At 44.4% G+C, this 15,000-nt stretch overlaps 1 protein-coding gene across 1 annotated transcript in view; it reads left to right on the top strand.

Annotated features, from left to right (window-relative positions):
* Positions 1 to 5,236: 5,236 nt before the first annotated feature.
* Positions 5,237 to 15,000, top strand: part of LOC310790493 (neuronal acetylcholine receptor subunit beta-2-like) — a gene marked incomplete at both ends in the record, with an annotated part of 17,833 nt that continues 8,069 nt past the window's right edge. Inside the window, one exon of the mRNA XM_083652194.1 lies at positions 5,237 to 5,288. Within this exon, the coding sequence (XP_083508320.1) occupies positions 5,237 to 5,288 (52 nt within the window). The remainder of the gene's footprint in view (positions 5,289 to 15,000) is intronic.

Below are 15,000 nucleotides of genomic sequence, written 5' to 3' on the forward strand. Positions count from 1 at the left end.
AGGGAGGGTGGCAGGGCAGAGGAGGGGGGTGTGGCCATGGGCAGCTTTGTGGATTGGAGTGGCAAAGTAAAATGAATCTACGACACAAAAAATGACATAACACGATGGTATAGCTGTGAGGGAAGAGATGACAGAACATGATGGTATAGCTGTGAGGGAAGAGATGACAACACGATGGTATAGCTGTGAGGGAAGAGATGACAGAACATGATGGTATAGCTGTGAGGGAAGAGATGACAGAACATGATGGTATAGCTGTGAGGGAAGAGATGACAGAACATGATGGTATAGCTGTGAGGGAAGAGATGACAGAACATGATGGTATAGCTGTGAGGGAAGAGATGACAGAACACGATGGTATAGCTGTGAGGGAAGAGATGACAGAACATGATGGTATAGCTGTGAGGGAAGAGATGACAGAACACGATGGTATAGCTGTGAGGGAAGAGATGACAACACGATGGTATAGCTGTGAGGGAAGAGATGACAGAACATGATGGTATAGCTGTGAGGGAAGAGATGACAGAACATGATGGTATAGCTGTGAGGGAAGAGATGACAGAACATGATGGTATAGCTGTGAGGGAAGAGATGACAGAACACGATGGTATAGCTGTGAGGGAAGAGATGACAGAACATGATGGTATAGCTGTGAGGGAAGAGATGACAGAACACGATGGTATAGCTGTGAGGGAAGAGATGACAACATGATGGTATAGCTGTGAGGGAAGAGATGACAGAACATGATGGTATAGCTGTGAGGGAAGAGATGACAACACGATGGTATAGCTGTGAGGGAAGAGATGACAACATGATGGTATAGCTGTGAGGGAAGAGATGACAGAACATGATGGTATAGCTGTGAGGGAAGAGATGACATAACACGATGGTATAGCTGTGAGGGAAGAGATGACACAACATGATGGTATAGCTGTGAGGGAAGAGATGACAACATGATGGTATAGCTGTGAGGGAAGAGATGACAACATGATGGTATAGCTGTGAGGGAAGAGATGACAGAACATGATGGTATAGCTGTGAGGGAAGAGATGACATAACACGATGGTATAGCTGTGAGGGAAGAGATGACAGAACATGATGGTATAGCTGTGAGGGAAGAGATGACAGAACATGATGGTATAGCTGTGAGGTTAGAGATGTAGATGCATGTTGGTGAGATCAGTGTACCTAAAGGATGCTGAGTTTGGGTGTATGAATGTGTGGGAGTCAGAAAGTGTGGAAAAAGAGTGCGTAAGTACGGTACACTGTGTGTACAATATAGATGATGCTTAATTGGATTAAGATGAGAGAGTGGTTTGGCGCCGCCGCCGGCAGATATCAGATTACCAGCCCTTTAGGAAGTGAATTGATGAACGCTCAGTCACACGTGAAACACTCCAGCACTGTGACTCCCACACTGAAGCTAATGTATGCATGGCTTCTTGGATTTCTATACTTACTGTATGAGGACCAAATGCGAAAGATGAAGGATAATCCTCCAAATCCTCCAGTGTCTAAAGTCAGGACATTTGACCAGTTCTTTAAGGCAGTGATTCTCAACCTTGTATCAAGGACCCCTCATTTAATACACATTATGGCCGTGACGGACCCCTAGATCAGATGTTGTCTTGATATTTTTATTGTTAGATATGATTTTGTTCAGAATTACATGATTGTCTGTGTTGTAGGCAGAGATAACAGAGAAACTATGACCAAAACAGTCATTCTTCTACATTCTTTAATTGTGTTCACGATTTGTAAATGAAATAATACTGAAGTTTAACAAGTCATCAACTTGCTGCGGACCACCTGGAACCCCGTCAAGGACCCCCGGTGGTTCCCAAACCCCATGCTGAGAACCACTGCTTTAAGGAGCGATAGGGTTTTGACTTGGATTTAGGGTTATAGGGTTACAATGAGGGTTTTGGTTAGGTTATAGGGTTAGGGAGGATTAGGGTCCTCAGAAGTGCAGTAACGCAACCGTGTGTGTGTGTGTGTGTGTGTGGGTGTGTGTGCGTGTGAGGGGGGGGGGGGGGGGGGGGGGGGTTGGCGTATGATAGTCTTAAAGTGTGTGTACATTTTGTTGTTGTGTGTGTTTGCTTGTTGTCTCGGTGTCCCAGCAGAGCGCATGTTGAGCTCTGAGTAGCCATGATTAGATTTAGCATCCCTGTGCTCCTCTCTGTTGCTTTTAGGATGCAAAGATAATGCTCATTAGCCGAGAGGGGCCGGGATGTTTGGGAACGGATGCCGCGCACAGTGTGAAGATGCTGGTGTGATGGATAGTGATGGGGGGTCCACACGGTTGTGAAGATGCTGGTGTGATGGACAGTGATGGGGGCTAATGTGGTTTTGGTGCTAATGGAGCTGTGACTTGGAGGTAATTTGATAGAGTGTGTGCACTAAAATTGCACAAAAAACGCTCAGGTGAAAGTGAGGGCATTGTTCCTGCATCTTCTCTTTAGCACATGTCGGAGGTGTCTCCGGTTTCTCCATGTTACCAAATATTTTCACCCAAAACTGCAGGAATCAACTCAGTTTTTTAATGAACTTTCTACCCCCCAACCCCCGCCCTGCCGCCACCACCACCAAATAAAAATCGACTCAAAGATTGTGGGTCAACCTCTTGAGAAACTGATTGTGAATACAATTTGTTACTGGAGATATATGGTTCCTCGATGTAATAGGGTTTGTTTGAAGCACTCTTGTGCACCAGTCATTCCTAAAACTAAATATGGATCTTGATCCCAGATCAAATGTATGTTGAAGGGCCTTGAATATTGTCTTCTGTGATTGTAATGTCATGGAATTGAATGTATCTTTGTGTCCTGTCTTAATGTTTGTTTGTCTTTTTTTGTGATGTTGTAAGAGCTGCTGTGATGCAAGAAGAAATGTCAGACTTGCTCTGACAAAGCATCATCACACTACCATAATTATTGTGACTCAAACCTTTGATTTTCACTCACGGCTGAGTCTCAGGAGTCTCTTCACTTTCTAATCCACATCAAAATGTGCTATCTTCTTCAAAATAATACTCCAACCCTAAAAAAGAAAAAAAAATCTCTGCTCTATTTCTCAGGACCATGGACAGTTTCCCTCCTCCTGTATCTCTCATCCACCTTCCTCCTACTCTGCCTTCTCCTCTTCCTCCCCTGCACCCTTTGCCCCTTGTCCCTCTCTGTCCACCCTATCAAGTCATTAGCTGGAGTCTTTTTGATGTAGCACATTTTAGAGCCCCCCTCCTCTCTCCCTCCTCTGTCCACACATCACCAAAGGGATCTCCAGGCTAGTTGGCTGCGGTCCCGGCTTGGCCCGCATTGAAGTGTGTGCAGCCTTCCAAAGCGTCACTCCGTAATTAAGTTCAAGAAGAGTTAATTACATCCCCCTCTCCCTCCCCCTCCTCCTCTAATGCCTGATCTGACCCTTGTTAACCAGCTGAGCCACATCGTGTGTTTATAGTGGTATGAAGTCATGTGCTGCATGGTTCTCCTCCACTGCGTTGACCTATTTCTCTCACTCGTATGGTTTCTATAGAGTTTGACACTCCATAAATAGTCCGTGGATAGTGGAGAATGTCTGTTATATTATATTCAGCCTGCTGCCCACGCTGCAGTTGATTGAGAAAGGCATAATTTTGCCCAATCAACTGAATGTAATGTGTGTTTTGAATGTAAAAACACGAGCATTGTTGAGAACAGTAAAAAGTAAAACTAAAATATGTATTTTTTGTTGGCTTTCGTATCCCCTTTTCCCCACAGCACTGGGCCAGCAGCCCCCCGACGGGGTCATAAAGGCCACGAGTCACGACACTCATTCACTCACTCACTCACTCACTCACTCACTCACTCACTCACTCACTCACTCACTCAGCCACTCACTCACTCACTCACTCACTCACTCAGCCACTCACTCACTCACTCACTCACTCACTCATTCACTCACTCAGTCAGCCACTCAGTCACTCATTCGTGGACATTAGTGTGAGTTTAGTGGGAATAGCTAGGGATAGGAAGGTGATAGAAGTCTGAATTCCTGGGGTGGGTCTGGGGAATGGCTAGGTGGATATGAGTGGTGGGGGGGGGGGGGGGGGGGGCAAGGGAAGAACGCAACGTAGTTAGGGATAGGAAGGTGGTAGAGAGTCGGGATTCGAGGGGTCGGTAGGGGAAGCTTAAAGGTTTGCGCTTGTTACATGACTTATGCAGTCCAAAGACACTTTCATATACTTTTTCAGATAATCTTATTTGAAAGGCAAAGTAATTCGTATGGGCTGTCTTTCAGGCTTCCGCCCTGCTGAAGTGTCCTTGAGCAAGATGCTGAACACCTATACAAGCCCTATGCTGCTGCCCCTAACCTCTGACCTCCCTGTGGAGGGGCAATTCAGGAAAATCAATAAAGTACCATATTCACTATATTATTTAATTCCTAAAAATGGCAGGCAGCCAGGACCTAACCAAGGGGTTTCTTTATCGCCTGTCATGTCATGCAGCCGCGTGTTCACAGATCATAAAACCTTAAAAGAAAAAGAAAAGTTTGCCTTTGTTGTAGTTTTCGCCACAGCTTTAACTGAGAGAGGCTCCCTTCAGAGCATCATATAAGTGGGGGTTCTCGTTTGTTTGGATGAAGGGGATTTCAGCGCCGGTGTGTTGTGTCTAAAATACCTTCCCTAGGGGACATTTTATTTTAATTTAATTTAATTGTTTAATTGCTTCCTGCTTGTTGCCGCAGATGTCAAAAACTCTGTCGGTCAAGACGGTAGAGAGTGAAACCGACTGAGGAGCGCACAGGGCGGGCAGGGCGACGTGCCGGGGCGCTTAAATCTTTTATCTGGAGAATGGACATTTGTCGTAGCTAGCTCCGAAGCGACATTCCAGAGGGAAATATTGTTTGCATCGCTCGAGCAGAGTTAAGGGGTGACTCGACTCTGTTTTCGCCGTGCGCAACCACAGCTCCGGGAGCAGCGGGGGAGTCTTTGGAGGACGCGGTGCGCTCTGGCAGAAAGCGGCCACTGAGCGTCTCTCGGTTCAGACAGCAGTCCGTCCTCCTACTACCGGCTCTCTGCGGATTCCCGTGCCATGTAGCCGTTGTAATTCAGCGTCTCTAACTGCACACACAGACACTCTCACTCTTCTGTTTTGTTTGACTTCTTTACTTCACAGCGACAGGAAAAAAACGACGCAAACACTTTCTATCTGCAAGTTCCCGTGTGCCGTCTGGTCGCACTGGAGCCGGGGAGGACGCGATGGCAGCACGGGTGAAAGCAGCACTGGCTCTCCTGGTTCTCACCGCGGCAAGTGAGTAGGCTAATCCCTTCCAATTAAGCCGGCACAGGACGGGACAGGGCAGTAGGGGTTGCTGCTTTGGGTAGGCTTTAGCTGAAGAGTGGACGAATACACTGCCGCTCTCCACAATATAAATTTGCTCTTAAAGCTCTGCCTCTATCCATGAATACCAATTAAGAATAATGGGAAGCTGTCTCAAGAACGTCAGGAATTTAATTTCATTGGCGTGTGTGACATTTGCGGCTAAAAAATTGCCCCAGTGCCGCTCCCATTTGGATGGTAGGCGGATGCGTAACGCTGCCGACGTTTGTAAGGATTTCAGTTTTTTGGACACGTTTTTAACCTCCGTTAGATAACAGGATACCGGGCGGCCAGCAGGCCAGTGGGGAAAAGTAGTGCGCGTTTTCCGTGCGTCAGTCTGTTTAGCAGCACGTGGCTTTCCAGCACGCTTCAATTAACTAACTGCTCCCTTTTGCACAACAAATCCACAGAGTAGGCTAATTATGCAGTGGGGTTCTATTCTATGCACATATCCGTGTGGTATTTGAGATAGCGCACATTTCCCCAAGCAAACTATCCGAAATCCACAGCTTATAAATTAAATAACGGATCCAATACTTTCAACCGCACGGTGGTTGCGTGTCTGTCCTCTTGACAGGACTCTTGAGTAAGCAGTAAGGATAATGTTTGGATAATGTGGCTCTAATTGAGGACACACATGGGCGTCGAAATGTGCTTGATGAAATCGCATAATTGTATTCTGTGGCCCACACTGCCTGATGGCAGTCTGCAGTCTGTGCCAAGGCCTGCTGATGATAATGACAGCAGAGGCGGATTGAACAGTGTGCCTCCTTAGAGGGCCTTGAAGTTAAGAGGAGTTACTTTTTATGGTTTTATCAAATTATTATATTAGCTCACATGTTGATCCCACTTATGAGGAACTGTCCGGTGCTACAAATAGATTGAGTCCTCCACGCGAGGCTGCTGAAAGACACTTTCCATGAGCTTTTCAGGCAGTGCAGGGGAATCCCAGTCAGGAGCTTTCCATGGTGCTGAAACAGGATCTGACTAACAAAGCCTTGCTCTCAGTCTCCACTGCAGGCTTCCGCAGGGTCAGACAGGGCCAACCACTTATTATACATCAACGTCGCTGATTTTCCTCAAACACATATCATTTTATTTAAGTTTATTTAAGTTTTATATAAGTTTATTTGGCATTGTTTTACCATCTGAGATACAAAAGAGACTGCGTTTTCCTTGGCAAACTTCCATTTAGCTCTGCTGCGGAAGAGAGTCCTAACAAGTCCTAACAAGGCTTAATGACTTCTGGGTAAACTCCAAGAAGCCGACAGAGACCTGTGAAGTGCACTTTACAGAGAAGACAAGAAACCTTTGCCAAACTACCGGTTTAACCTCAGTCTAGCACATAAGGTTAAACACCTTGGATATAGATCAGTATAATTGCACATTGTCAAATCTCTAGTTCAATATAAATTAAAACAATGACATCTGTATCCTCAGTGCCACCATCTGCTCTCTCTATGCAAATCTGGCTCTGCAGTATGTAGAACAAAGCAGTGTGGGGATAAATACATAAATAAATAAATGTATTTCCAATAAAACACTTCAGGATTATATAGTAAAAAAAAAAAGACAAAACCCCCAATTTAATAACTTACTAAAATCACAGTGTTGTTGTTTATTTTATTTTTTAGAGCAATATGTCTCAATCGGTTTTTATTCCTACATAAAGCAGCACAGGCCTAAAGTTCAGTGGGGTGACGCCTCTGACATTATGATCACAGTTTCTCTTATTGATAGAGAATGTGTAAGAGAGAGGTGGAAGGTCAGAGTTTTTGTTTGCCCTCGTCATCTCCCTTCTCTCCTTTCCTCTTTCTCTCCACCTTCCTTCCTGCTTTCTGAATGCTAGAAACATTTGCATTGGATTACAGCATCTGTAATGCTTTAAACTCTCAACACGGACTAACAACTTCATTAAACTGAGAGATTTTTTGGCAAACCATGGTCACATTTGATGTTTGTCAAGTTCTTCAGCATGGACCTACCTACCTATTTTATAATTTGTACATATTGTACATTTCTGTTTTGACCTTTTTCTTTCTCTCCTTTTCTCCTTCCTTCCTTCCTTCCTTCCTTCCTGTCTGCTGTTGCGTGACTCAGACTCTGCCTCGCTCAGCAACAGCTGCTTCACTGTGGGAGCACATCAGCCTCCCCCCCAGTCTCATCCTGTCTTCTGTGTCGTCTCTTAGCACTTTCTCTCTCTATCTCAGTCTCTGTCACATGTCACCATTTCTGTTTTACTCCATCTCGTTTTGCTTTCTGTCCCCCCCCCCCCCCCCTTCAGTCTGCTCCTCTCTGTTATGCTGTACTCTTCTGACATACTCAATTCTTCCTCGCCCACGTTCTCCTGTCTCCTGTCCTCTCGTCTGTCTCTCCCTTGCATGCTGGGGATGTGCTGACGTGTGCTACAGATAGATGTGTTGCTCGTTGAATGCTCGCACAATGCCTAGGAGTGTAACAGGGGAGGTCACATGCTAGCCTTGTTGGGCATGTTGCACGCAACCCTCACACGACCCCGACTCCCTTCTCTAAGTGAGAGTTGCCTCCTCACAACTATGTGAGTTTATGTATGTTAGGTCAAGTGGGCTGAGCATCAGTGAGTAAACTATTAGTCATTGCATTGGCACACTTGTTTGCTGCTTATTGAATGACAGAGAGAGAGAGAGAGAGAGAGAGAGATTGACATGCTTCATCAGTCAGAGGCAGTTGTGTCAGGTGTATTTAGAGGAGACCCGTGCTTAGGCATCAGTTACTGACTTACTGATGCTGCACTCAGCCAGCACATGTTCCTGTCAGTGATGAGAAGAAAGGAGCGCGGCAGGGGAGAACGCGAGAGAGAGGAGTGAAAGTGGCAGATGAAGGGATGTTGTAGAGAGCAGCGAAAACGATTATGCGGCAATCTTTTTTAACATTTGAACATTTTAATCCACCAAAAAGTTAATATGGACGTAGCTACCGTGATGTCAGCCATTTTTTGTTTAATTGGTTTGTGCAAATTAAGTTATTGAATCTTGAATTTGTTTGTGGACTCCCGTTTTGACGCCTCGAGTTTGGCATTTTGACTGTCGGCATCTTGGTTGTTTGGAGCAGGAAGCAGTGGGTTTCCCACAGAGCCGCAGCGCTCAAGCTGCGCGATCACTGGACAGGCAACCTGTCAATCATGCCCCAAATCATAGTCTGCTTTATCATCTATTTTACTCAAAATGGGGTCCATAATTTACAAAATGAACATCATGCTGTATTGAAGAAGACTTAATGTTTAGGAAAGTGTTTACTGAAGTCATAAATCACGTGGGAAGTTGGGTCATTTCCCCATTGACTTCCATACAATGCAACTTGTTTTTTTGAGCCAGTAGAGTCACCCCCTGCAGGCCATTCTACTTTAGTTTAAGGCACTTCCGCACTGGCTTTATTTTTCAGAACCAGAGGTTTCCGCTTGCCGTCGACACACCAGATTAAGCCACACATATCAGGCAGTTGATCTACTGTGATAATAATTATATTTCAATGATCTTGCTGGAACTTGACCATTTGGCTTGTGGGCACATGGGTGTCTTTTATAACCTGGCTGACATCTGCACAGTGTACTGAGCGAGGCCAATGACAGCTGAAGCCTGAATTCTTTTGGCCTCTGGAAGGCCACCCCAGATGGCAAGGCAGTGAATAATTTACTCTCAGAACCTCACCGCCCAGAAAGAAAAAAAGAGAGGTGTTTTCCTCACTGTCATCTGGATTTATGGACTTGAGTGTCCATCTGTCCATCTGTGTCTCTCAAAAAGCAGCAGTGTTTGATCGGTTTGGGCACTTTTGTTTAGTGGGAAAAATATGTCTTGATTTTGTCAGGTTGAAAGAAGGAGGAGAAGAACGTTTCATTGTGATGGAGTCTCTGTGCTCGTGAGATGATGGCGTTTTTATCTTAGCGGCGATGAATTATTGAGGTGGGGAGAGTGCAGCGAGGTGGACAGGAGAAAGAAAGTGTGTGTGTGTGTGTGTGTGTGTGTGTGTGCGTGTGTGTGTGTGTGTGTGTGTGTGTGTGTGTGTGTGTGTGTGTGTGTGTGTTAAGATGTGCTGGTCTAGTCTCTAATGCTCCATCTCTACTTGCATCAGCCGTCATACACATCTCACTTTACTCTTATCGACCTTTACAACATTTACTATCAACACAATACCTGACATCACTTTGTACTTAAGCAATATTACACGAGAGGGAGTGATGTTGTTGTCTAATATCATCACGGCTGTGATCATCACAGCCGTGATGATATTAGACAACAACATCACGACCTCGAGTGTGATATTGCTTTTATAGCCTACAGCAGTTGTAGCTACAGCATAAACAAAGCTATAGTTTTAAGTCATTTGCAACAACAGATGATTTCTATCTGTTATTTGCCACAAAAACAGTTCCCAGGATTGCACTACCAAGTGTTGCCAAGCAAGCAACAACAGGTAAACTTCCTGCCTGCACTTTCCTGACTGCAAGCTAGCCAAGCTAACGTTAGCTACTTTGAGGTTAGCACAGACGATTTCAGCGTACCGCTCATAATTAAGGTTAAATCCATATCGTTGTCCCTGGGTGGCCCCTGGGTGGTCCCTGGGTGTTTGAACGCAGCCTAATCAAGGAAACGTTTAGAACAGCTTTGAAGACGAGTGATATACACAGATTGAAGTGCCCATGATGCAGAGCAATCTAGTCAGAGAGTGGCGCCAGCGGAGGTCCAAAATGCGTCACTCAGTAGCCAATGAATAGCCAGGAAGGGGGCTCACGCTACGTTTGAATGCTAAAATAAAGCTGATAACATACAATTTGATTCTATAAACGTCTGAGCCTTTCAAAGTACATCACAAACGGTCCATTTTCCTGCAACTCGACAGCGCTGCTTAATCCAGAACCTTACTTCCGGGAACTTTTTATGATGTGAAAATCTGGTCATATGGCTCTGCCATGATGTTATCGTGCAATATCAGCATGGCTAGGATCCCTCTTGTCCAATAACATTGCTCGGCCGAAGCTAACTGTTGTATAAAGCAGCCACAGCACATGCCAACATCTCCAGTCTTCTCTATATGAAGTATTTTTGTACAGCTTTTAATCTTTTGTGACGCTTCTATGTTTATGCTGCCCTTTATATTTTTAAGGCAATATGACCAAAATGAGAGAGCAACGAGAGAGATGCACTTCAACTGCTCAATTCACTTTTAATGCTGTGAATTTCAAATGCAAATGTAAACTATTCTAACTCTAATTACACAGCACTCTTTGCAGATTCTCCTTTTTGTTGCTTGAGAAAGGTTGAGAACTAAGGCCAAATGGGTGTGTGAGGTTGATGGTAATCAGCCAAACAGCTGCTATTACCACATGTCGGATAGTGGACCAAATTAAACTTGCTCATTCTTTCTATACTGCATATTCAGCAAAGAAAGTGTATTAACTTTTAAATGTGCCACATTTTCAAATGAGCAGCAGTTAAAGGGTAGCAGTTTCAGATGGTGCACAAGGACGTAAACAGCAGTTCATCATCAAAGTTTCACGGTGTTATGTGAATCTGTTAGGAAGTTACGTGCCTTTTTATGAGAAGCCGTCACCATGCCCCCTTTGGCCAATAGACCCATTTCACGTCGGCCATTTTGTGCCGAAAAGGCAGGGTAAACACAGGTGCAAGCAACACACTAATGAGGGTTTCCAAATTCCAATCGTGGAAGTTGGAAACCCTCATTAGTGTTTTGCTTGCACCTGTGTTTACCCTACCTTTTCGGCACAAAATGGCCCCCGTGAAAAGGGTCTATCGGTGTGAAAAGGTAATCAGTTCTTTCTTGCGCCGTGACCAAACTTTCCACAAAGTTTCATGCAAGAATTTGGAGTTATCCTGATAACAGACAGACAGGCAGACAGACAGACAGACAGACAGACAGACAGACAGACAGACAGACAGAACCTAGACAGACAGACAGACACACACTGTTAGCTCTACGCTCTCTCGTCTGCTCGACTCTGCTGTTTGGTTTAACTGCTCTTGCATCTTTACAAGGCTTTAATCCAATTAATGAAGCAGGCACTACAATCTCCAGTAGCCTTTAATTAGTTCTACAAACCTGCAAGCAATTATGTAGCATTTTTATAATCTTATTGTATGTAAACAATGAATTAGTGCCAGGCTGTAAATCCCATCCAGTGAACTTCTGAGTCCATGAAAGAGCTTGGCTTGTACACAAAGAACTTGTCATCACCATAATGCAGCTGGATGATCCTGTTTGTATTTGATCAGATGATTATACTAATCTGCCCATTGTCTCCGTGCTGTCGAGGGCTTTGTCTCACGATCCTGCTGTTGTTGTTTGTGGTGTGTGTGTGTGTGTGCGTGTGCGTGTGTGTGTGTGTGTGTGTGTGTGTGTGTGTGTGTGTGTGTGTGTGTGGTCTATTGTCCGCTGCTTCTCTGCTGTGTCACTTTGTCTAATCCTGACAGCTGCAGGCAGCCTAGCTCTGTCATGGTCTTTGCGGGACGTTTGCCGTCTGGGTGTCCGCGTTGTGTCACTCAGACAGGAAGTCAAGGCACTGAGGCAGGTGACAGGAAGTCAAGGCACTGAGGCAGGTGACAGGAAGTCAAGGCACTGAGCCAGGTGACAGGAAGTCAAGGCACTGAGGCAGGTGACAGGAAGTCAAGGCACTGAGGCAGGTGACAGGAAGTCAAGGCACTGAGGCAGGTGACAGGAAGTCAAGGCACTGAGCCAGGTGACAGGAAGTCAAGGCACTGAGCCAGGTGACAGGAAGTCAAGGCACTGAGGCAGGTGACAGGAAGTCAAGGCACTGAGGCAGGTGACAGGAAGTCAAGGCACTGAGGCAGGGTGACCAAAGGATGGAACCTACTTCTCAGAACCTCTTTTTCAAAGCACAGTGCCTCTTTATTGCAGATTTATTTTTCCTTAGACCTCTCAGAATCAGAATCAGAATCAGAATCAGAATCAGAATCAGAATCAGAATCACTTTTATTGCCACAGTATGCAAGTTACATACGAGGAATTTGTCTTAGTGTCTGTATGCAGCGTAGCGGTTACATCAATATACAGGGATAAGAAGTAGGAAGATAACTAACGGCAATCGCAAGGTTGCAAGTGCAATCAAATTGAATCAAATCGAGTCAATATATACAATATGTACATGAGTGGTGAAGTGTTCTGTGGATGATAAATATGAATTTACGTTGGATTTACATGAGATTTACAGACTGCGTTAAATATACGTTAAATAGGCAGTGGATTTACATCAATTTACCAGTCCCAGTCTCAGGAAACATTTAACATGTTTCACCCTTTTAAAAGGTTGAGTGTGTATTCAGGAATCTTTAAGAACTTCTCCATAGACAGGACTGTGGGAACAGAGAAAACCACAGGTGGAGATCAGACCCTCAGCCACACTAGGGACTCATTAGTGGGTTGGACTGCCCCACATCTCCTCACCAACCGCCATTAATGAATGGACCTTGGAAACTTTTAATGTCACATTTACTGACTGTTTGATTCATTAAAGTAAATTCTGAGAATTTGAACTCTAAAATACACATGAGCTCTCCAGCCAGAGTCAAACCATAAAGAACGAACCTCCAAAAAGGACCATATCTTCCATAAAGGGACTTTTAATTGCACTGATTCTTTTTCAGTAAACTGTGTAGTGAGCAGGAGGAAGGCGAGAGCAGGCAGGGTTTGTATTATAGAAACAATGCTGTTAATATTGTTTTTCTTTTGGTGCAAGATTTTTTTTTATTCAAGCTACTTTTTTTTTTTTATATCAGCAATTGTTTGTGGTGATATTCTAAATCCATGCAAATTCATCTTCCTTGAAAACGTTAGATTCAGTGTAGCATGCATCCTTCAATCGTAGAATCAACGAAACACTGATCAATTCTTCCTTATAAGGCCATGTTGCATGTTTATGTTCTCTACTGACCCGTACATCATTGTTGGAACACACACTGTCTTTGGTGAAAGTGCTGTTACAGTTTTTGCACCCTCATCTCTGTGTGAGCTACAGAGTCACCTTAAACTTAATTAGACGATTTGATTATTTTATAAGCATGGAAGATTATAATAACATAATTGAAGACTATTTGACCACTGAATGCGCATGTTACGGAACACTGCTGCATTGTTTGATGTCATTTGCTGTTTTGGTATAAGTCTGTAGTTTGTTTTTTGTGCTGCTGTCTTGGCCAGGACTGCATTGTGAAAGAGATTGTGAATCTCAATGGGAATATTCCTGCTAAAATGAAGGTTAATGAATGAAACATGAAAATCAAAGCAAGCTTTTTGTCTGTTGCAGACTGCAGCTTGTGTCCCTGTTTAGCACATCAATGCAAATGTGAAAACAGAGACAGATATTTCTCCCCGTTTAAACTCTTACAGCTTCCTTAGTTTAAAGCACCCACTATCATCTGAAGCTCTGTGACCCAGTCACATATTGTTCTGTGTCATGGGTGAACGCAGCGCTACAGATGCTGTGTGTGTGTGTGTGTGTGTGTGCGCGTGCGTGTGTATGTGTGTGTGTGTGCGTGCGTGTGTGTGTGTGTGTGTGCGCGCGTGCGTGTGTATGTGTGCGTGTGTGACCAAATATGATTCATTATTGTCTTTTGAACCATGGAGATTGCATGCATAGTCAACATGCGATATCACTCTATGCAGAAGAGTTATATGCAGCATGCTACACCACTATACCAAATTTGCGAGACCTCGCTGCACGAGATTTAAACATCGGTTCACCAACTACTGATGTGTTTAATGTATGTGTGTGTTTGGTTTTGTGTATATACGTGTGTGTTTATATCATTATGTTCTCATTTAGCTAGAGGCTACTGATAATCACGAGTGGGTCAGTTACAGTTGTGTTTTTCCAGGTTTTTGAGCCTTGATTTGTTCTTTACAGATGAACCAGACGTAAACCAGGATGTTCTGCTAAAAAAAGATGAAAGAAGGCTGAATTAGGGGACACTTTCACCCATTCAGGCTCTCAGCTATGTGAGATGCTGGGTGGTGTTCTTCACATTGGAAGTGGGTCCATTTTGGAATACTGTAACAGTTTGACAAGATTAAAAGACTAACCAGACAATTAGAGCCTAGACATTTCTCAGAAATTCCATTGTACATGAATGAACTTGAGCTTGAACAAATTATGAATTCCTGAAACTAATCATCACTGATTACTAGCTATGGGACAATACACTCATGTCACAATAACGTTTCAATAGGTTGAGGTGATGTCTCATCATAGACGCTGGGATAGCTGGCTCAGCCTGGCTGGGGGCGTGGTCAGGGTGGGGTAATTTCCCCGTTCTATCCATTCAGCAAAGTTAGAATTTAGCTGCTAGTCCAGCCCAGGCAGACACGATCGGGGATTTGACAACTGCAGTGAACGCACATCTGAACAGACGTCTTGTGTTCTGCTCTAGAATCCCCAAACCTGTAGTGTAGCACCTTCCTTTGGTGAGTCAGCCCATTGAGATATATGGGCGGTTTTACCCCACTTGCGCACCAGCCGTATAACATTTTGTGGGTGTTCCCACACATGCCGACTGTCTCTTTACGCCATGATACGCTTGCATGTGACAGTGACTGCAGAATTATGACATTGGCTTGTTAGGATATGAACTACAAT

The sequence above is a fragment of the Poromitra crassiceps genome (assembly GCF_964638095.1).
Source record: "Poromitra crassiceps genome assembly, chromosome: 15".
Lineage (NCBI taxonomy): Eukaryota > Metazoa > Chordata > Actinopteri > Beryciformes > Melamphaidae > Poromitra > Poromitra crassiceps.